Below are 23,167 nucleotides of genomic sequence, written 5' to 3'. Positions count from 1 at the left end.
TTTTGTGACATCATATAATTATAAACATGTAAATGTATACTACGGCATACATTCATCATCTGATATGAGTAATTATTATCGAGTTGATAAAATATCAATTAAGTATTTTGCAACTATTAAACTATTTTTTACGATAGTTTCAATGATATAAATCATAGTTCAAGATTTATCTAAATAGCAATAATAAAAAAGAATCAAAAGAGAAACATATCGGTGAAGTATATTATATCAGATATTTAAAAAGTGACTATTAAATCTCTGATTATATGTACATGTGTACGTCACTTTTTAGTTACCTCTTTGGTTTGGACTAGTCTAGGGGAAATAACTCCTACATGATAAATCGATCAGCTGATCAACGCGTGTTCGGTTTTGTTACAATGTTATGATTATGAGTAATACACAAATCAGCTGATCGCGACAATGACTGCAACAAAACAATGTGTGCGTTCAAAAGTGATTTTATTGCGAATAACATTATGATATATGTAGCACCGTGTGAAAAGGCATTATCAACAGAGTATATTCCGGAGAAAGTGGCCTAAGTGCTTCCCTCGCAACGGAAACAGGAAAGGGAATCCCCGCGTGATCAGTCACATGACAGTCAGTGACGTCATTTTTGCCTGCCATCATGTTGGACATTTCAGGAGCTTGATTCTATGTTTTTGTAAAGGCACTTTATTATTTTGTAAGTATTGTTGGTTTATATTGTTTTGTAGATTAATGTACGTTTATCTAGAACCATATTTAGCAGAGTTTCACATCATTTCTCCCCGCCGTTCACAGGTAACGCGTTATACGTAGGCAGTGCCCGGGGGTCGCGATATGTGACAGTTGTCAACACAGGTAGACAGAGTTAACCTTCCTACCTGGCCCCAAAGGTGTGAAATTTGCTAAAAAACATCTAAAGATTGTGATTTAACGGTGTTCCTCTACAGACAGATGGAGTGAGATATTAATTTTTTAGTTTTACCCTAACATCGATCACGATAACAATGAATACGGATCATGTGATAAATCTACTGATTGATTAAGTACAGTATTTCACTATTTATATGTAGAACTGTAAGTATCCATGACAACTATGAGTGACAATTTTTTTGCTTATTTTGAATTTAATAGGATTTTTTTTTGTCACAAACACCTTTTTAAATGTATGTATTCGAGTAAAATTAATGTTGCTCTGTTTCACTTTGATTTAGTTTTTGCCCAGACATGTCAGTTAGGGTCATTTAAGAATGTGTCGGGGTTTGGAGGGAGATCAGAGATCTCAGACATCGCAAAATTTGCCGGTCCGAAGGACATGTCCGACAAAATTTGACTCAGACCGCCAGAATCCAGTCCAGATCAACCGTCCGGAAATTATTGAGTACCAGAAGTCGGTAAAAATGGCATCCCTAAGTAATTTATGCAGGTACCGAACCTGGCAAAAACGTAAACTGCATAAGATAATTATGAAAACAGCTGCCTGGATCCTAATAGCAGGAAGTTATCTTTACTTAAAAAATTCACACTAATGTTTTGTCCGGCAAAATCTTGTTCAGTCCGGGTTACACAAAGTCCTTGCCGGTCCGAATGTCCGACCATTTTTTTCAACTTTCGCGATGTCTGAGATCTAGGAGGAAACCCACCACCATATATATGGTCAAAACCGGCGGATGGTTACTGGTACATAACATCATGTATCCATTTTATCGTGACCCTGAGTCTTTCAGGATTTTGGAACACCTTAACCACTCTGCCACAGTGGTTTCTATATAATTGACAGCTTTTCTTTGTAAAGATGTGCTGATCAGTTTATTTGGTTTACACAATATTCTGATTGCTTGAAGTTGTAGAGTATATGTTAAAAGGGTCTATTAAATTGGTCAGACCATAAGAGTATTACCAGATAATAGCAAATCTATATGTTCCCTGGGACATATAGCCATCACAGAAACATGCTAATTAAACACTATTATGTTCTGCGAAATCACAGAAATTTCCAAGATAAAGACAATTTATTTGAAACTATAAACTGACTGAAAAGAAGATCAAAGGACCAACATTAACCTGATGTGCATTATACACTTTGTCAAGTGACATGGGCTGAAGAACTGGCCCCATGCATCAAACAGTCGCTGTTCCATGGACAATCGGTGAATACCGGAACAATGACTAATCTACCAAGTGTAAACAGAGGTGAAAAAGTGTACATATTTTTATATGTGCACTAGTCTCTGTCTAGGATATACACTTTAACTAAATAACAGTACTGCTGGCATTGCGTGGTTACATATTAACAAAACATTTGGTTACCCTCAGTAAGTGTCACAGACTGTACGAGAATACCTCCAATAAATCTAACCTGTATGTAGGTAGCTATCAATAAGTCTAACCTGTGTGTACAGGTAACCTCCAATAAGTTTAACCTGTGTGTACAGGTAACCAAATAAGTCTAACCTGTGTGTACAGGTAACCTGCAATAAGTTTAACCTGTGTGTACAGGTAACCTGCAATAAGTCTAACCTGTGTGTACAGGTAACCTGCAATAAGTTAAAAAAAAGTCTAACAAGTATGTACAGGTAACCTCCAATAAGTCTAACCTGTGTGTACATGTAACCTCCAATAAGTCTAACCTGTGTGTACAGGTTACCTCCAATAAGTCTAACCTGTGTGTACAGGTTACCTCCAATAAGTCTTAACCTGTATGTACAGGTAACCTCCAATAAGTCTAACCTGTGTGTACAGGTAACCTTTAATAAGTCTAACCTGTGTGTACAGGTAACCTCCAATAAGTCTAACCTGTGTGTACAGGTAACCTCTAATAAGTCTAACCTGTGTGTACAGGTAACCTGCAATAAGTCTAACCTGTGTGTACATGTAACCTCCAATAAATCTAACCTGTGTGTACAGGTAACCTACAATAAGCTAAAAAAAAGTCTAACCTGTGTGTACAGGTAACCTCCAATAAGTCTAACCTGTGTGTACAGGTAACCTGCAATAAGTCTTAACCTGTGTGTACAGGTAACCTCCAATAAGTCTGACCTGTGTGTACAGGTTACCTCCAATAAGTCTTACTTATGTGTACAGGTAACCTCCAATAAGTCTAACCTGTGTGTACATGTAACCTCCAATAAGTCTAACCTGTGTGTACAGGTAACCTACAATAAGTCTAACCTGTGTGTACAGGTAACCTGCAATAAGTCTTAACCTGTATGTACAGGTAACCTCCAATAAGTCTGACCTATGTGTACAGGTTACCTCCAATAAGTCTAACCTGTGTGTACATGTAACCTCCAATAAGTCTAACCTGTGTGTACAGGTTACCTCCAATAAGTCTTACTTATGTGTACAGGTAACCTCCAATAAGTCCATCCTGTGTGTACATGTAACCTCCAAAAAAGTCTAACAAGTATGTACAGGTAACCTCCAATAAGTCTTACCTGCTTTTGCGTATAAATTTTAAACTTGTTATAACTTAAACCTGTGATATCCTTCCTTTACTTTGAATGCCTGTACGGAGTTTTTGATAATCCCTTAAATCTCACCTTTTTGTACAGGTAACTTCCCATTGATACTTGTAACCTGTAACTCTAAATGTGTACCAGTAACCTCTAATTATTTTCACATGAATGTGCATATTGGTAACTTTGTTTATCGCTGCTAACCCATAATTTATCAATCAAATGTTTGGAGGCAAGCAAAGGAAAAAGAGACTCAAATATTCCAGGAAATTAAGTATGTCAATATTATGGGAAGATCACTGTGCTATATTATCAATTGTCGGTAGCTATATATAGGTAGTGCAGTAGCTATTGTTTGTTCCTGTACTTGGCATATGTTCTAAAGACATGACAGTTACAAAAATCTATAGACCTCTGATCCTGTATGTTTACACAGCTGATGTAGCCAGTATAGGTATAAACTGGGATACAATAATGTTGGGGTAATTAAACACTGTCGGTGAAGGTCACTCATCAATAATACAATACTCAGCTCATTCACCCCTGAAAATACATAATGAATTCATCCAGTCTTTGAATTAGTAGAGTTCCACTGTGTCTTCAGGGGTAAATGCCTTAATACTGGCCACAAGTAGCCATCTAATTATTGTTGTGTTGGCTATATATCTGTAGATGCTGACCTAATTAAGCACTGTGTTGTTACACCTGGTGCAGGTCAGACTTACAATAAACAGGTATGTTTTAGAATTATATAGGATTTAATTAGAGAAAGTGAAAAAAACATTGAGAAGATGACATGATTGATATTTATAGAAATATTGATAAGGTCTCTCGTTCTGTTCAATCTAAAACTGTTGACAAGATGAAATAATTGGATATTTGTTAATGATAAATATTTGTAATTAACATTGGCTCTAAGGAATCACCAAGGCTGTTAGATCAGGCTACAATATTATGAAGGAACACAATAATAGGAGTATCCAGCACTTTGTAAAATCAATACACTATCAATTACAGAGTAGCGACGTCTTCACATATAATATGCAGAAATCACTTTAAGTTCAAGGCTACAGCTGCCAACATCAGAAAGCTGTATGTATTTATGACTTATAAATTGACACAAACCATTTTACTGTATTGAATCATATTTCAGATATCGAGAAGGGCATTTTCTTGGAGCTCTTAGGGGTTGTAATTGTGCCCCATTCCAAATAGAATTTATTTCAGAATTTCAATAAATTTTCAGAAAATGCAGTTTACTCCATGGAAATTGTCTCTTTAAGCGACCCATTTTCCCAAAGGAGCTAGAGAACACTTTTCTTTGAAGTAAGAAAAACTGGAAGAGCTTTAAGTATATTTGCATCCTGGGATTTATATCCATTTTGAAAAATTAAAAAAGTATTCAAAATTTCCATGTCAAAGGACCATGTTTCAAGTTACAGATATGTTAAACAGTACATAGTGATACCGGTAGTTGTATATATTGTTGATATCATATACTGTATCTTATGTTTCAGGACACTGACTTTGTATAAAACCTGTTGCCATGGCTGCCAAAGCCAAACTACTCAAGGTGGTGTTGCTAGGAGATGGAGGTGTGGGGAAAAGTTCCCTGATGAACCGCTTCGTCAGCAATAAGTTTGATGCGCAGTCCTTCCACACAATTGGTGTGGAGTTCCTTAACAAGGACGTGGAAGTCGACAATGAACTGTACAAGATGCAGATTTGGGATACCGCAGGACAAGAAAGGTTCAAGTCTCTTCGGACCCCATTTTATCGTGGCGCTGATTGCTGCCTTCTAACTTTCGCTGTTGATGACGTACAAAGTTATCGTAATTTAAGTATGTGGAGGAAGGAGTTTCTGTATTACGCAGATATACAAGATGGAAATAGTTTTCCTTTCGTGATAATTGGAAATAAAGTGGATGTAGAAAATCGAGTGGTCGGAAGTGAGGAGGCCCGTGAGTGGAGTCAGGCTAATGGACGCATGCCTTATTTTGAGACAAGTGCAAAGGATTCCACCAATGTCAACGAGGCATTTCGTGCTGCCATCAAAAGACTCAAGGAACTTGAAGATGTGATTGAAAACAACACGAAGCCCTCACATGGACCTACAGTGAATTTAGCAAACAAAGGCAAATCACAAAACTCTGGCTGTTGTTAAAGATTGCTCTTACTCATATTTATATAGATATACATTGTACATCAATTTATTTCATCAAGACTTGAAGCTTGCATATGTTGATATTGAGAAGAGAGGGAGAGGTTCGATGACAGTGGTTATTATGAGGGTATATAGACATTCAGTTGGCCGTGTTCTATACATGTATGAGGGACCAAGTACAATTTACACCTAAGGCCTGTTTGGTTGTTTTACCCACCAAGTCTGCATCCGTGTACATGTGTAATATTCATCATTTTATTGCCCTTGTTAAATCAACATCCACCTTTAACAATCAGTAAAAGATTTGATGTAAGCAAATCTTTTCTTTTGTTGTTAACGAATCTTTTCTTATTTCACTGTATGTTATATTTGCTCTGTTTATGATTTTTTACCAATTGATGGAACAGATTGACTTAAGCTGTATGTTCAATTTGATAGAACTGTTTGGTCTATATAAGCACAAGATACTGCCTATGGTTCAATTCAAGTATGTCAATAATATCACATGTACCAATGGTATGAGAGTCATGTGTAATAGATAGGAGAGAGGTCCTAAGTCTTTATGTATCTCAACACTTCAACTACAGACTCCAATTTCTTGAAACAAAAGTACAGACTTAAGTCAGAACTTAAGTTTTTCTCCTTATGTAACTTATGTGAATAAAACTGACTTGACTTAAGTTTGTTTCATTCACTCCTGAAGTTCCAAAATGGAGGTGAATGTTAAACATTTTTTCCATGTTTAATTTCTTGTGATTATTGCTGCTGTATTGATTATTTAATAATCAAAGTTTGTCCAAGATTAATTGAATAAATATGTACTATGTAAGCCAAATTTGAGAAGAAAGCCTCTTGGATTACAATTGAGTATAAAAATATAATACTGAAAATCAAGATTATCTGTTATGTTTTGATTTGTATGTCTCCAGACTAATGGATCAAGATGTCTCCATCAGAACAGAGATATTTTGTAATAACTTTAACTTACAGATAAGCTTAATCTTCTAACAAAAATTGACATTAGGATGAAATAATATTTTGTTTACCAGCATTCATTTAACTTTAAAGATACTGTTGTAAGCAATAACTTAAGTACAAAAGATTCACTAAAACATTACCTTTTATAATAATATGACCAGATGTCATTTTTTTGGAGACTGATCAGATTAAACATTGTACAGTGGTTTCCTTATGACACGTATTTCAGTTTTGCATATTAATGAGTTATCTTCCCAGGCAAGTTGGTATCCATGGTGATGTTGTTAAACAGTTTATAAGCAAAACATTTTCTCAGAAAAATATTATTCTTTGATCACAAACAAATGACAATATGTAACTACATGCAAGGGCAGATAACTTGTATTATGTCAAACACAAAATAGCCATGTATGCATGAATGTTTGGTAGTATATTGATATAGGTATAATGAACTCCTTTTACCGGTCACCATTGCAAGACTGACATTATGTTTGTGTAAAATTCATCTGAAACGGCCAAACCTAGTATATTTGTTGTTGTGTAGTAACTTGTACAAATAATTGTCAAATATTAAATGATATTTTTTCACAGAGCTGTATTAGTATAAAAATTCACCGACCATACATAACTTTGGCTATACAGTCATCCCCATTCAATCATTAGTAAACTTGGTATAAATGTATTGACTCATCATTTACCACCCCTAGAAATTCATAATGATTCGTTCCATCGGTTGAATTAGAAGAGCTTAAATGTGTCTTCAGGGGTTAGTGTATTAATTTTGATTCTACATCAAGTAAGAGTTTATGTTTATATGCATTTCATAGTCAGAAGAAAAATATGTACCAGTATATAGTATATACTCACTTGTTTAATGTCACACAGGGTGCTTTTGTGATCATCGAACATATTCTTACTGCTATTTAATACTTTTTGTGTACATAGTTAAAAATAACTTGTATTATTGCATCTATGAGCATTTAGCCTCCATTCACTGTCCAGTAGCAAAAAACATTTGGAAGAAATACATATGTCTTACAAGCATTTAGCCTCCATTCACTGTCCAGTAGCAAAAAACATTTGGAAGAAATACATATGTCTTACAAATTTTCTGAGGGTATTATTATGTTTTTGCTCGCAAACATGTTCACACATGTACAATCAATCATCAGAACTTTTTGGAATTAAATCTTAATTATTAAGAATAAATTCAATTAAAAATACCAACATTTTAAAGTTTCATACTGTTTAAACACAAAAGTACAAAATGTATTTATAAATATAAGTGTGTATTGATTTAACATGTTACCTGTAAGGAGTAAATGATAAAGTTATACTAATCATAATGATACTGTATTTATACTCATCATACTGACATATATCTAATTGACGGTTTGCCAGTGTACTGCACATTACTTTGCATTTTGCAGTGTATATGCCCTGACAAATGCTTACAAGCATCTGCAAGAATTATATTGGATGTTACCTTTTGTAAAAGACCTTAAAGTTATCTCCCCTTATAGAGGGTTACTGTCAGCATTATAAATAAATTTCCTCATACATCGAATAACATTGAAAATAACAGGTGTTTGATTATGGAATTATTGTACCAGATATTCTGTTATGCATCATAGAATCATAACTTGATTTGCTTGTATGGACAGACATTGTATTAGATGTTGGATATACAGGAACAAAATCAATAATGAAATACATTTTGAAACAGTCTTACCACAAAGATTTGTGTAGCACATGTACGTTGGCTGTGTGCAAGTTGAAATCAAGCATAACCTGTTTATATAAATTTCTACTAAAATTGACATGACCCTGGGAACTTCTAAATCAAATATCAGTCAAAACAATATCAGATTGCCAACAATTACAGAGTAACCTCCCCTTACCCAGAATCCTTCACATTTTGCACCATTGATTGCATGACTGCATCAATTAAACTTCATGAACTGTAGGAGAATTTTATTGGCATAATTTATAAATTCATGTTTTAAACATGTTAAGTTGTAGTTAGAAAATCATAGATAAATATACACGTTTTTACAATCACTTTATAACATAAGATCAATACTTAAATTGATTGTTGTTTTGAAACCATGCCTTCACATTTTCAACACACATCAATCAGTTTTATCTTATATCTACATATGCATTTAATTTTTGGATTGAAAATAATTGTTTGAAAAATTGTCAATATGTCATTATTGCAATTTGATGATTATTTGGAAAAGATGAAATTATTTTATTCAATTTATAATAACGTCAATTCTGGTCAATTATCTGTGAGTTACCTCGAGACACTGATATTATCTTAAAAGCAATCATGGAAATGATTTTACAGTTTTTGTGTACTTGCATGGTAGTAGTGTGCTGTGTTTGTAGGTACAGTCATGTTGTTATATTTAGTTCGTGATATATAAGAGTGTTTCTGTGTTCCTTCATCAATTTTAGACACTAGATTTTAAGGATTTATCTAGATCTTTGTAGCAAAATGCTAGAATAAATAATTTTTTTCCTGTATGGATTTTTTGCTATTAAACCACCCCTACATTATTTCTTTCCTGAATACCCATCCGTAGTTAAATCCTGTCACTTACTGTCATATTCTGTATTTACATATTACAGAGTTATCCGCCTTTGTTTGGAGGTATTGATTTTAATGTCATATGTATTTACGAGCGTAAAATAATATTTTTCCAGAGAAAACGACGGGAATTTCACTTACAACAGAATGAATACCTACCCACAAGGAAGGTTAGTCTGTAATATGCAAAGACACTTTATTAGAACCTGGCTCCCCGGAGCTGCAATTTCAACAGTGATGTTTGGTAAAACAACTTTCAAAAATTTCCTTTGTACATAGTTTGATCAAATCTTTCTCCATATGTTGACAGGCCTTTCATTTTTACAATGTAGCCATTCCTTCGATAATTGATGGTGTCCTGACTTTAAAAAGAAGAGTAGAATTTCTAAAAAAGGGTTTCAGCAATGCTGATCTTAATTTTTAATTAATACTTTGCAATAATAGATTACAATTATAATACTTGTTTAATTTTCTGCTAAGAAATGTACAAGTGTATACTGCAAGTATATATTTATAAGATACTCTGTTGTTACTTCCAATGTCCAAAAGTTTTGTTAAAGATATGGCCTAAATGTGGTGTTATGGATAAACATTTGTGAACTAATTAACATTGCTTTACTCTTTTGTCTAATGTCCATCCAAGCCTAGGGTTCTGATCTATCAGAGTTACTTCCTCTTTGTTGTTACGTATTGATATTGAAACGAAGGGAAGTAACTCTACCAGAGTGAAACAAAGGGAAGTAACTCTGATTTATAAGTATGATGCTTTGTGGCTCTGCTGTTATATGATATAGCTGTGAATGAAATCATGGAAAATGACTGTCTTGTGCCTAAGCATTACCAGAAACGCATGAGTCACTGCGCTATCAATACAAATGATAGAGCGGTGACTCGTGGGTTTCTGACGATGGTACCTAATGAAATGAGGGATCACCAGCGAAATATGTAATTTATTCTTGTGGGGGTATATTACTGGGTATATGTATTATAATGAAACAAAAATATGTACCGGGGTATTGATAATATAATTTGCTATGCTATTGTCAAGGTATTGTTGTGATAACAAATTATATAAGATATGGCTTATATAATGCACTGTTTATTTTTCAAACCCCTGTATACATTGTCAACAGGGTATATAAAATATAAAGCTACATCTGTATGATATGCTAATTGGGATGATGGCTAATGTTTTAACCTGTATCTTGCAATAAATAAATACCTGAGCCAGCACTGCAATAGATTTGAAATGCTTCATTTCGGCTTTGAAATTTTAACAAAAAATATTTATCCATGTGTTCTTGTCCTTACACTAAAGTGTAAAGATATTGATTGTATTAACTTTTGTTCAGTGACAAGGAGGTAACTTAAGTCTTATTATCTTATTCTCTGACACACCCACCAGTGATTCCACGCCTGAATGATTTACGAATAAAGGATACTTTAAATATTGGTACCTTTTTTACAGAGTTATCTTTCACACTGTATATATCAATATAACTATATACCCATGCAATGAGTAGGTTTTTAGGTGGGTAAAGTACAAGTTACCGTTGATTTGTCCCACCTTTCAGTAATTGTAATGTCAAGAAACACACGTCAAATGATGACATCATAATCACCTGAGGATGGGACTAATCGACGATAAATTGTACTTGTACCATGTCGTTTTTGAATATCGAAGCCCTTAATTGTATTGTTTTACATTCTTGATTAAAATCATCTGTTCTTGACTTGTACGTGGCCTGAATTACATCAGAAGATATTACGACTAGTGTCATGTTCAGTTGAAATAAATGGATCATTTGATATTGACCAATGAGTGTCAGGCTTTTTGGAAAATGTAAAAAAGATAGCGGGATTTGAAAGGCCAAACCTCAAATTGAATTCAATATTTACCTTTAGGGTATTTTTTGCTGTTCCCGACATTGTTAATTTATTTTGCTATACATGTAAGTGGAAATCTGCCAAATGTAGTCCTGTTTACATCTATTCTGTACTTGCATATTACAGAGTAATCTACCCTTGCTGGTAGGTTTTGATCATTACCACTGAATTGTATTTGTGACTGTAATTTCATAAGGAAACAGTAATTTTCCCTAAACATTCATGACATCACAATCAATACCTACCTGCAAGGGCATATACAGTATAACTTGTCTAAACCGAACCCTGTATAAACCAGGAACTTGTCTATACCGATTAATTTGTTTGGTCCCGGCAAATTTCTTTATAAACTATAGTATCCAAAACCTGCATAATCCGGAACCTGTCTACTCTGAAAACCGGAATGGTCTAGGTAATGTTACTTTACCTTTCTTTGTAAAATTAACTTGGGCAAACCGGACGCAATGTTTTCACAACATGGGACTGATCATGAGCTCAAGGCGTCTAAGGGGATTTACCTGTACTGGTATACTAAGGGCTAGATAGTGACAACTTTTCACTTTTCATTCGACGGTTTTGTTACATGTACATTGTATTTGTGAATACTTTTCACAGTCATTTCTGACAATAAAACATACACATAAATTCTGAGAGTTAATTTGAATGTAGCACACCGAGAGAAATGGATTGTACATGTACGCCCCAGCATAACCAAGAAAACGTAGGATGGAATTCTGTGTTCTACCATGTATATATGTGAGAATAAATCTTTGTGCTGTAATAAAAACATTCTTATGATGATTTTTATGTGAACATATTGTCATAAGGTTCTATCCTCTATAAACCGGACACCTGTATAAACCGAACAAATAGACTGGTCCCGTTCACATCCAGTTTAGACAAGTTATACTGTAACTATAATACACAAAACCAGAATAAATCTTTTGAGGCATCCTTAGCAGCAAACTAAAGATTTAAAGTTACTATGTTGTTTTGGCACAACTCGGGTGTATTGTTTTATAGTTTAAAGTTTTAAGCACCAAAAGTTTGGAGACATTTTGGTTTGGCTAATACCAAAAGTCCTCAGAATATCACCCTAATAGTGGTACCTTCTTATGTTAAAGTAAACAAAGAGAAGCAGTTATTTTAGTACAATTCTATTACATTTATACTACATATTACAGTATTAGGTATACATGCATACAAAAGAGGAAGTAGTATGCTGTAAACGTTACCATAACAACACAGTAAAATGCCAAGGATTACAACAAAGTGATGCTATGCTGTAATTCCTGCCATATGACCAATGGGTGAAATCTCAAGGTCATGAATGTAAATGAATATAAAACATGATGTGATTATCCTTGTCATGTCATAGCAGGATTACAGCTTCATCTTTTATACTCCTTTATCTTTGTCACCTAAATATTTCATGGCAAGATCACCTCCAGACAAAAAATCAAGGTCGTACAATGAATATGTAGGTTACAGAGCTAAAGAATTTAAGGCTTGATGCAGAAATCGTCCTAATGACAGAGCTGGGTGAAATATCAAGGTCATGAAGGTAAAAGGGAGTACATGTATAATGCATGATATTGCAATCCCTGCTATATCTCTACTAGATGAAATGTCAAGGCCGTAAAGTCCGGGGTATTAATTATGTAAACTCCTCAGAGTTGGAGTCAAGGTCACTAAGGTCAGAAGTATAAAGTACATTGTATAATGATGTAAACCTCAACATCACCACAGACTTGATGTCAAGGTCGTTAAGGTCAGGAGTATAAAGTATATTGATGCTTACCTCAACATCATCACAGAGTTAGTGTCAAGGTCGTTAAGTTCAGGAGTATAAAGTATATTGATGCTAACCTCAACATCATCACAGAGTTAGTGTCAAGGTCGTTAAGGTTAAGTTAATATAATGTATAATGTTGTAAACCTCAACATCACCACAGAGTTGGTGTCAAGGTCGTTAAGGTCAGGAGTATAAAGTATAATGATGTTAACCTCAACAACACCACAGAGTTGGTGTCAAGGTCGTTAAGGTGAAGAGTGTAAGTATAAAGATGTTAACCTCAACATCACCACAGAGTTGGTGTCAAGGTCGTTAAGGTCAGGAGTATCTAGTATAATGATGTTAACCTCAACATTACCACAGAGTTGGTGTCAAGGTCGTTAAGGTTAATATAATGTATAATGTTGTAAACCTCAACATCACCACAGAGTTGGTGTCAAGGTCGTTAAGGTCAGGAGTATCTAGTATAATGATGTTAACCTCAACATTACCACAGAGTTGGTGTCAAGGTCGTTAAGGTCAGGAGTATAAAGTATAATGATGTTAACCTCAACATCACCACAGAGTTGGTGTCAAGGTCGTTAAGGTCAGGAGTATCTAGTATAATGATGTTAACCTCAACATCACCACAGAGTTGGTGTCAAGGTCGTTAAGGTCAGGAGTATAAAGTATATTGATGTTAACCTCAACATCACCACAGAGTTGGTGTCAAGGTCGTTAAGGTCAGGAGTGTAAGTATAATGATGTTAACCTCAACATTACCACAGAGTTGGTGTCAAGGTCGTTAAGGTCAGGAGTATAAAGTATAATGATGTTAACCTCAACATCACCACAGAGTTGGTGTCAAGGTCGTTAAGGTCAGGAGTATTAATGTGTTAACCACACCAGAGTGTGTCAAGCGTTAAGTTATCAATAATGATGTTAACCTCAACATCACCACAGAGTTGGTGTCAAGGTCGTTAAGGTCAGGAGTATAAAGTATATTGATGTTAACCTCAACATCACCACAGAGTTCAGTTGGTGTCAAGGTCGTTAAGGTCAGGAGTATAAAGTATAATGATGTTAACCTCAACATCACCACAGAGTTGGTGTCAAGGTCGTTAAGGTCAGGAGTATAAAGTATATTGATGTTAACCTCAACATCACCACAGAGTTGGTGTCAAGGTCGTTAAGGTCAGGAGTGTAAGTATAATGATGTTAACCTCAACATCACCACAGAGTTGGTGTCAAGGTCGTTAAGGTCAGGAGTATAAAGTATAATGATGTTAACCTCAACATCACCACAGAGTTGGTGTCAAGGTCGTTAAGGTCAGGAGTATAAAGTATAATGATGTTAACCTCAACATCACCACAGAGTTGGTGTCAAGGTCGTTAAGGTCAGGAGTATAAAGTATAATGATGTTAACCTCAACATCACCACAGAGTTGGTGTCAAGGTCGTTAAGTCAGGAGTATAAAGTATAATGATGTTAACCTCAACATCACCACAGAGTTGGTGTCAAGGTCGTTAAGGTCAGGAGTATAAAGTATAATGATGTTAACCTCAACATCACCACAGAGTTGGTGTCAAGGTCGTTAAGGTCAGGAGTATAAAGTATAATGATGTTAACCTCAACATCACCACAGAGTTGGTGTCAAGGTCGTTAAGGTCAGGAGTATAAAGTATAATGATGTTAACCTCAACATCACCACAGAGTTGGTGTCAAGGTCGTTAAGGTCAGGAGTATAAAGTATAATGATGTTAACCTCAACATCACCACAGAGTTGGTGTCAAGGTCGTTAAGGTCAGGAGTAAAAGTATATAATGATGTAAACCTCAACATCACCACAGAGTTGGTGTCAAGGTCGTTAAGGTCAGGAGTATAAAGTATAATGATGTTAACCTCAACATCACCACAGAGTTGGTGTCAAGGTCGTTAAGGTCAGGAGTATAAAGTATAATGATGTTAACCTCAACATCACCACAGAGTTGGTGTCAAGGTCGTTAAGGTCAGGAGTATAAAGTATAATGATGTTAACCTCAACATTACCACAGAGTTGGTGTCAAGGTCGTTAAGGTCAGGAGTATAGAGTATAATGATGTTAACCTCAACATCACCACAGAGAAGGTGTCAAGGTCGTTAAGGTCAGGAGTATCTAGTATAATGATGTTAACCTCAACATTACCACAGAGTTGGTGTCAAGGTCGTTAAGGTCAGGAGTATAAAGTATAATGATGTTAACCTCAACATCACCACAGAGTTGGTGTCAAGGTCGTTAAGGTCAGGAGTATAAAGTATAATGATGTTAACCTCAACATCACCACAGAGTTGGTGTCAAGGTCGTTAAGGTCAGGAGTATAAAGTATAATGATGTTAACCTCAACATCACCACAGAGTTGGTGTCAAGGTCGTTAAGGTCAGGAGTATAAAGTATAATGATGTTAACCTCAACATCACCACAGAGTTGGTGTCAAGGTCGTTAAGGTCAGGAGTATAAAGTATATTGATGTTAACCTCAACATCACCACAGAGTTGGTGTCAAGGTCGTTAAGGTCAGGAGTATAAAGTATAATGATGTTAACCTCAACATCACCACAGAGTTGGTGTCAAGGTCGTTAAGGTCAGGAGTATAAAGTATAATGATGTTAACCTCAACATCACCACAGAGTTGGTGTCAAGGTCGTTAAGGTCAGGAGTATAAAGTATAATGATGTTAACCTCAACATCACCACAGAGTTGGTGTCAAGGTCGTTAAGGTCAGGAGTATAAAGTATAATGATGTTAACCTCAACATCACCACAGAGTTGGTGTCAAGGTCGTTAAGGTCAGGAGTATAAAGTATAATGATGTTAACCTCAACATCACCACAGAGTTGGTGTCAAGGTCGTTAAGGTCAGGAGTATAAAGTATAATGATGTTAACCTCAACATCACCACAGAGTTGGTGTCAAGGTCGTTAAGGTTAATATAAAGTATAATGATGTTAACCTCAACATTACCACAGAGTTCAGTTGGTGTCAAGGTCGTTAAGGTCAGGAGTATAAAGTATAATGATGTTAACCTCAACATCACCACAGAGTTGGTGTCAAGGTCGTTAAGGTCAGGATATAAAGTATAATGATGTTAACCTCAACATCACCACAGAGTTGGTGTCAAGGTCGTTAAGGTCAGGAGTATAAAGTATATTGATGTTAACCTCAACATCACCACAGAGTTGGTGTCAAGGTCGTTAAGGTCAGGAGTATAAAGTATATTGATGTTAACCTCAACATCACCACAGAGTTGGTGTCAAGGTCGTTAAGGTCAGGAGTATAAAGTATAATGATGTTAACCTCAACATCACCACAGAGTTGGTGTCAAGGTCGTTAAGGTTAATATAATGTATAATGATGTTAACCTCAACATCACCACAGAGTTGGTGTCAAGGTCGTTAAGGTCAGGAGTATAAAGTATAATGATGTTAACCTCAACATCACCACAGAGTTGGTGTCAAGGTCGTTAAGGTCAGGAGTATAAGTATAATGATGTTAACCTCAACATCACCACAGAGTTGGTGTCAAGGTCGTTAAGGTCAGGAGTATAAAGTATAATGATGTTAACCTCAACATCACCACAGAGTTGGTGTCAAGGTCGTTAAGGTCAGGAGTATAAAGTATAAATGATGTTAACCTCAACATTACCACAGAGTTGGTGTCAAGGTCGTTAAGGTCAGGAGTATAAAGTATAATGATGTTAACCTCAACATCACCACAGAGTTGGTGTCAAGGTCGTTAAGGTCAGGAGTATAAAGTATAATGATGTTAACCTCAACATCACCACAGAGTTGGTGTCAAGGTCGTTAAGGTCAGGAGTATAAAGTATAATGATGTTAACCTCAACATCACCACAGAGTTGGTGTCAAGGTCGTTAAGGTCAGGAGTATAAGTATAATGATGTTAACCTCAACATCACCACAGAGTTGGTGTCAAGGTCGTTAAGGTCAGGAGTATAAAGTATAATGATGTTAACCTCAACATCACCACAGAGTTGGTGTCAAGGTCGTTAAGGTCAGGAGTGTAAGTATAATGATGTTAACCTCAACATCACCACAGAGTTGGTGTCAAGGTCGTTAAGGTCAGGAGTATAAAGTATAATGATGTTAACCTCAACATCACCACAGACTTGATGTCAAGGTCGTTAAGGTTAATATAATGTATAATGATGTTAACCTCATCATCACCACAGAGTTGGTGTCAAGGTCGTTAAGGTCAGGAGTATAAAGTATAATGATGTTAACCTCAACATCACCACAGAGTTGGTGTCAAGGTCGTTAAGGTCAGGAGTATAAAGTATAATGATGTTAACCTCAACATTACCACAGAGTTGGTGTCAAGGTCGTTAAGGTCAGGATATAAAGTATAATGATGTTAACCTCAACATCACCACAGAGTTGGTGTCAAGGTCGTTAAGGTCAGGAGTATAAAGTATAATGATGTTAACCTCAACATCACCACAGAGTTGGTGTCAAGGTCGTTAAGGTCAGGAGTATAAAGTATAAAGATGTTAACCTCAACATCACCACAGAGTTGGTGTCAAGGTCGTTAAGGTCAGGAGTATAAAGTATAATGATGTTAACCTCAACATCACCACAGAGTTGGTGTCAAGGTCGTTAAGGTCAGGAGTATAAAGTATAATGATGTTAACCTCAACATCACCACAGAGTTGGTGTCAAGGTCGTTAAGGTCAGGAGTATAAAGTATAATGATGTTAACCTCAACATCACCACAGAGTTGGTGTCAAGGTCGTTAAGGTCAGGAGTATAAAGTATAATGATGTTAACCTCAACATTACCACAGAGTTGGTGTCAAGGTCGTTAAGGTCAGGAGTATAAGTATAATGATGTTAACCTCAACATCACCACAGAGTTGGTGTCAAGGTCGTTAAGGTCAGGAGTATAAAGTATAATGATGTTAACCTCAACATCACCACAGAGTTGGTGTCAAGGTCGTTAAGGTCAGGAGTATAAAGTATAATGATGTTAACCTCAACATCACCACAGAGTTGGTGTCAAGGTCGTTAAGGTCAGGAGTATTAAGTATAATGATGTTAACCTCAACATCACCACAGAGTTGGTGTCAAGGTCGTTAAGGTCAGGAGTATCTAGTATAATGATGTTAACCTCAACATCACCACAGAGTTGGTGTCAAGGTCGTTAAGGTCAGGAGTATAAGTATAATGATGTTAACCTCAACATCACCATAGAGTTGGTATCAAGGTCGTTTAGGTTAATATAAAGTATAATGATGTTAACCTCAACATTACCACAGAGTTCAGTTGGTGTCAAGGTCGTTAAGGTCAGGAGTATAAAGTATAATGATGTAAACCTCAACATCACCACAGAGTTGGTGTCAAGGTGGTTAAGGTCAGGAGTATAAAGTATAATGATGTTAACCTCAACATCACCACAGAGTTGGTGTCAAGGTCGTTAAGGTCAGGAGTATAAGTATAATGATGTTAACCTCAACATCACCACAGAGTTGGTGTCAAGGTCGTTAAGGTCAGGAGTATAAAGTATATTGATGTTAACCTCAACATCACCACAGAGTTGGTGTCAAGGTCGTTAAGGTCAGGAGTGTAAGTATAATGATGTTAACCTCAACATTACCACAGAGTTGGTGTCAAGGTCGTTAAGGTCAGGAGTGTAAAGTATAATGATGTTAACCTCAACATCACCACAGAGTTGGTGTCAAGGTCGTTAAGGTCAGGAGTATAAAGTATAATGATGTTAACCTCAACATTACCACAGAGTTGGTGTCAAGGTCGTTAAGGTCAGGAGTATAAAGTATAATGATGTTAACCTCAACATCACCACAGAGTTGGTGTCAAGGTCGTTAAGGTCAGGATATATAAAGTATAATGATGTTAACCTCAACATCACCACAGAGTTGGTGTCAAGGTCGTTAAGGTCAGGAGTGTAAAGTATAATGATGTTAACCTCAACATCACCACAGAGTTGGTGTCAAGGTCGTTAAGGTCAGGAGTATAAAGTATATTGATGTTAACCTCAACATCACCACAGAGTTGGTGTCAAGGTCGTTAAGGTCAGGAGTATAAAGTATATTGATGTTAACCTCAACATCACCACAGAGTTGGTGTCAAGGTCGTTAAGGTCAGGAGTATAAAGTATAATGATGTTAACCTCAACATCACCACAGAGTTGGTGTCAAGGTCGTTAAGGTCAGGAGTATAAAGTATAATGATGTTAACCTCAACATTACCACAGAGTTGGTGTCAAGGTCGTTAAGGTCAGGAGTATAAAGTATAATGATGTTAACCTCAACATCACCACAGAGTTGGTGTCAAGGTCGTTAAGGTCAGGAGTATAAAGTATAATGATGTTAACCTCAACATCACCACAGAGTTGGTGTCAAGGTCGTTAAGGTCAGGAGTATAAAGTATAATGATGTTAACCTCAACCATTACCACAGAGTTGGTGTCAAGGTCGTTAAGGTCAGGAGTATAAGTATAATGATGTTAACCTCAACATCACCACAGAGTTGGTGTCAAGGTCGTTAAGGTCAGGAGTATAAAGTATAATGATGTTAACCTCAACATTACCACAGAGTTGGTGTCAAGGTCGTTAAGGTCAGGAGTATAAGTATAATGATGTTAACCTCAACATCACCACAGAGTTGGTGTCAAGGTCGTTAAGGTCAGGAGTATAAAGTATAATGATGTTCAACATCACCACAATGTAATTATAAGATTACGTGTGGTGTCAAGGATTCACTATAAGATCAAATATAAACAATATCACTAGTATATAAAATAGACAAGTAATCTGCTCTACCTGAGCCTCTTGTTATGTGCACAACATCAGGTTCAATTGTTGCGAGGTTGGTAAAGTGTGTCAATGTCGTTACACCTCCCCGCCCCACACGGGGCGTATAGAGAGTATAAAGTAATACAAGTTCTTTCCCCCACTGAGCCATGTTTCGCTGGCCCAACCTTCAACATCTACCATCGCTCACAAGATAAGCGCATTTAGAAAGGCTTCCCTGTTTCTGTGTATTTCATCCCTGTACACTCTGGGGCCCCGACCCCCTCTCTGCCTCCGCGCGGTGGATCACCTCACACAGAGCTCCTCACATATCGAGAGAGAGATTCAGGTCTACTGTTTCCTCTACTACTCTCCCCACACTCAAAGGACTGTGTGGCGACCAAGCTGATCGCGTCTCTATCACACAACCGCTCTCCATGCTCTGTAGCAGCTCTATTTATGTCTAATGCCCTATGGGCATCTGGGCCCGCACCCCTACCTCCACTGGCCCCGGGGGGCCACACATCACTCTGCTTCACTAGCCCGCTCCTTCAATGGATCTATTTATACAAGTGCGTTACCAATGTTTACCCCTTCCCTAGCCATCCAAAGTATAATCGTTTGTGGCCCAAATTTGGTTACATTCCTAAATTCATTCACATTTAGGGCTCTCTATGACGAGAAGCGATTTAAAGGATTTACTCTATTTCCCCTATTGGGCCCCGCCCCTCCTGCCCCCGGGGGACCAGAGCCAAAATTTATACAAGTTCTGTTCCCCTTCCCCAAAGGATGTTTGTGGCCAAATTTGGTTACATTCCATTCAGAGCTCTATGACAAGTAGCGATTTAAAGGATTTACCTCTATTTCCCCTATTGGGCCCCGCCCCTCCTGCCCCGGGGGACAGAGCCAAAATTTATACAAGTTCTGTTCCCCTTCCCCCAAGGATGTTTGTGGTCAAATTTAGTTACATCCATGCAGAACTCTAGAACAAGTAGCGATTTATAGGATTTACCTCTATTTCCCCTATTGGGCCCCGCCCCTCCTGCCCCGGGGGTCAGAGCCAAAATTTATACAAGTTCTGTTCCCCTTCCCCAAAGGATGTTTGTGGCCAAATTTGGTTACATTCCATTCAGAACTCTATGACAAGTAGCGATTTAAAGGATTTACCTCTATTTCCCCTATTGGGCCCCCGCCCCTCCTGCCCCCGGGGGGTCAGAGCCAAAAATTTATACAAGTTCTGTTCCCCTCCCCCAAGGATGTTTGTGGCCAAATTTGGTTACAATTCCATGCAGAACTCTAGAACAAGTAGCGATTTAAAGGATTTACCTCTATTACCCCTATTGGGCCCCGCCCCTCCTGCCCCCGGGGCAGAGCCAAAATTTATACAAGTTCTGTTCCCCTTCCCCCAAGGATGTTTGTGGCTAATTTTGGTTACAATCCATTCAGAACTCTAGGACAAGTAGCGATTTAAAGGATTTACCTCTATTACCCCTATTGGGCCCCGCCCCTCCTGCCCCCGGGGGACCAGAGCCAAAATTTATATACAAGTTCTGTTCCCCTCCCCCAAGGATGTTTGTGGCCAAATTTGGTTACAATCCATGCAGAACTCTAGGACAAGTAGCGATTTAAAGGATTTACCTCTATTTCCCCTATTGGGCCCCGCCCCTCCTGCCCCGAGGGGACCAGAGCCAAAATTTATACAAGTTCTGTTCCCCTTCCCCCAAGGATGTTTGTGGCCAAATTTGGTTACAATCCATTAGAACTCTATACAAGTAGCGATTTAAAGGATTTACCTCTATTTCCCCTATTGGGCCCCGCCCCTCCTGCCCCGGGGGACCAGAGCCAAAATTTATACAAGTTCTGTTCCCCTTCCCCAAGGATGTTTGTGGCCAAATTTGGTTACATTCCATTAGAACTCTATGACAGTAGCGATTTAAAGGATTTACCTCTATTTCCCCTATTGGGCCCCGCCCCTCCTGCCCCCCGGGGGACCAGAGCCAAAATTTATACAAGTTCTGTTCCCCTTCCCCCAAGGATGTTTGTGGCCAAATTTGGTTACAATCCATGCAGATCTCTAGGACTAGTAGCGATTTAAAGGATTTACCTCTATTTCCCCTATTGGGCCCCGCCCCTCCTGCCCGGGGGATCAGAGCCAAAATTTATACAAGTTCTGTTCCCCTTCCCCCAAGGATGTTTGTGGCCAAATTTGGTTACAATTCCATGCAGAACTCTATGACAAGTAGCGATTTAAAGGATTTACCTCTATTACCCCTATTGGGCCCCGCCCCTCCTGCCCCCGGGGGCACCAGAGCCAAAATTTATACAAGTTCTGTTCCCCTTCCCCAAGGATGTTTGTGGCCAAATTTGGTTACATTCCATTCAGAACTCTATGACAAGTAGCGATTTAAAGGATTTACCTCTATTTCCCCTATTGGGCCCCGCCCCTCCTGCCCCCGGGGGACCAGAGCCAAAATTTATACAAGTTCTGTTCCCCTTTCCCCAAGGATGTTTGTTGCCAAATTTAGTTACAATCCATGCAGAACTCTAGGACAAGTAGCGATTTAAAGGATTTACCTCTATTTCCCCTATTGGGCCCCGCCCCTCCTGCCCCCGGGGACCAGAGCCAAAATTTATACAAGTTCTGTTCCCCTTCCCCAAAGGATGTTTGTGGCCAAATTTGGTTACATTCCATTCAGAGCTCTATGACAAGTAGCGATTTAAAGGATTTACCTCTATTTCCCCTATTGGGCCCCGCCCCTCCTGCCCCCGGGGGGTCAGAGCCAAAATTTATACAAGTTCTGTTCCCCTCCCCCAAGGATGTTTGTGGTCAAATTTGGTTACAATCCATGCAGAACTCTAGAACAAGTAGCGATTTATAGGATTTACCTCTATTACCCCTATTGGGCCCCGCCCCTCCTGCCCCCGGGGGTCAGAGCCAAAATTTATACAAGTTCTGTTCCCCTTCCCCCAAGGATGTTTGTGGCTAATTTTGGTTACAATCCATGCAGAACTCTAGGACAAGTAGCGATTTAAAGGATTTACCTCTATTACCCCTATTGGGCCCCGCCCCTCCTGCCCCTGGGGGACCAGAGCCAAAATTTAAACAAGTTCTGTTTTCCCTCCCCCAAGGATGTTTTGGTCAAATTTGGTTACAATCCATGCAGAACTCTAGGACAAGTAGCGATTTAAAGGATTTACCTCTATTACCCCTATTGGGCCCCGCCCCTCCTGCCCCTGGGGGACCAGAGCCAAAATTTATACAAGTTCTGTTTCCCCTCCCCCAAGGATGTTTGTGGTCAAATTTGGTTACAATCCATGCAGAACTCTAGGACAAGTAGCGATTTAAAGGATTTACCTCTATTACCCCTATTGGGCCCCGCCCCTCCTGCCCCTGGGGGACCAGAGCCAAAATTTATACAAGTTCTGTTTCCCCTCCCCCAAGGATGTTTGTGGTCAAATTTGGTTACAATCCATGCAGAACTCTAGGACGAGTAGCGATTTATAGGATTTACCTCTATTTCCC

The 23,167-nt window shown here is 37.9% G+C and overlaps 1 protein-coding gene across 1 annotated transcript; it reads left to right on the top strand.

Annotated features, from left to right (window-relative positions):
• Positions 1-469: 469 nt before the first annotated feature.
• Positions 470-10,640, top strand: LOC138327831 (ras-related protein Rab-9A-like). Its single transcript, XM_069274243.1, has 2 exons — positions 470-688; positions 4,964-10,640. Exon 2 carries the CDS (start codon positions 4,993-4,995, stop codon positions 5,608-5,610), a length of 618 nt encoding a protein of 205 aa, XP_069130344.1. The 5' UTR covers positions 470-688; positions 4,964-4,992; the 3' UTR covers positions 5,611-10,640.
• The last annotated feature ends 12,527 nt before the right edge of the window (positions 10,641-23,167 follow it).

The sequence above is a fragment of the Argopecten irradians genome, chromosome 7 (assembly GCF_041381155.1).
Source record: "Argopecten irradians isolate NY chromosome 7, Ai_NY, whole genome shotgun sequence".
Lineage (NCBI taxonomy): Eukaryota > Metazoa > Mollusca > Bivalvia > Pectinida > Pectinidae > Argopecten > Argopecten irradians.
Note: the sequence above shows the minus strand (reverse complement) of the source record. Positions and strands in the feature narration are given on the sequence as shown.

What these genes read in the sequence shown, in the direction of transcription:
- LOC138327831 (XM_069274243.1), top strand. Translation starts at nt 4,993, where the DNA reads ATGGCTGCCAAAGCCAAACTACTCAAGGTGGTGTTGCTAGGAGATGGA.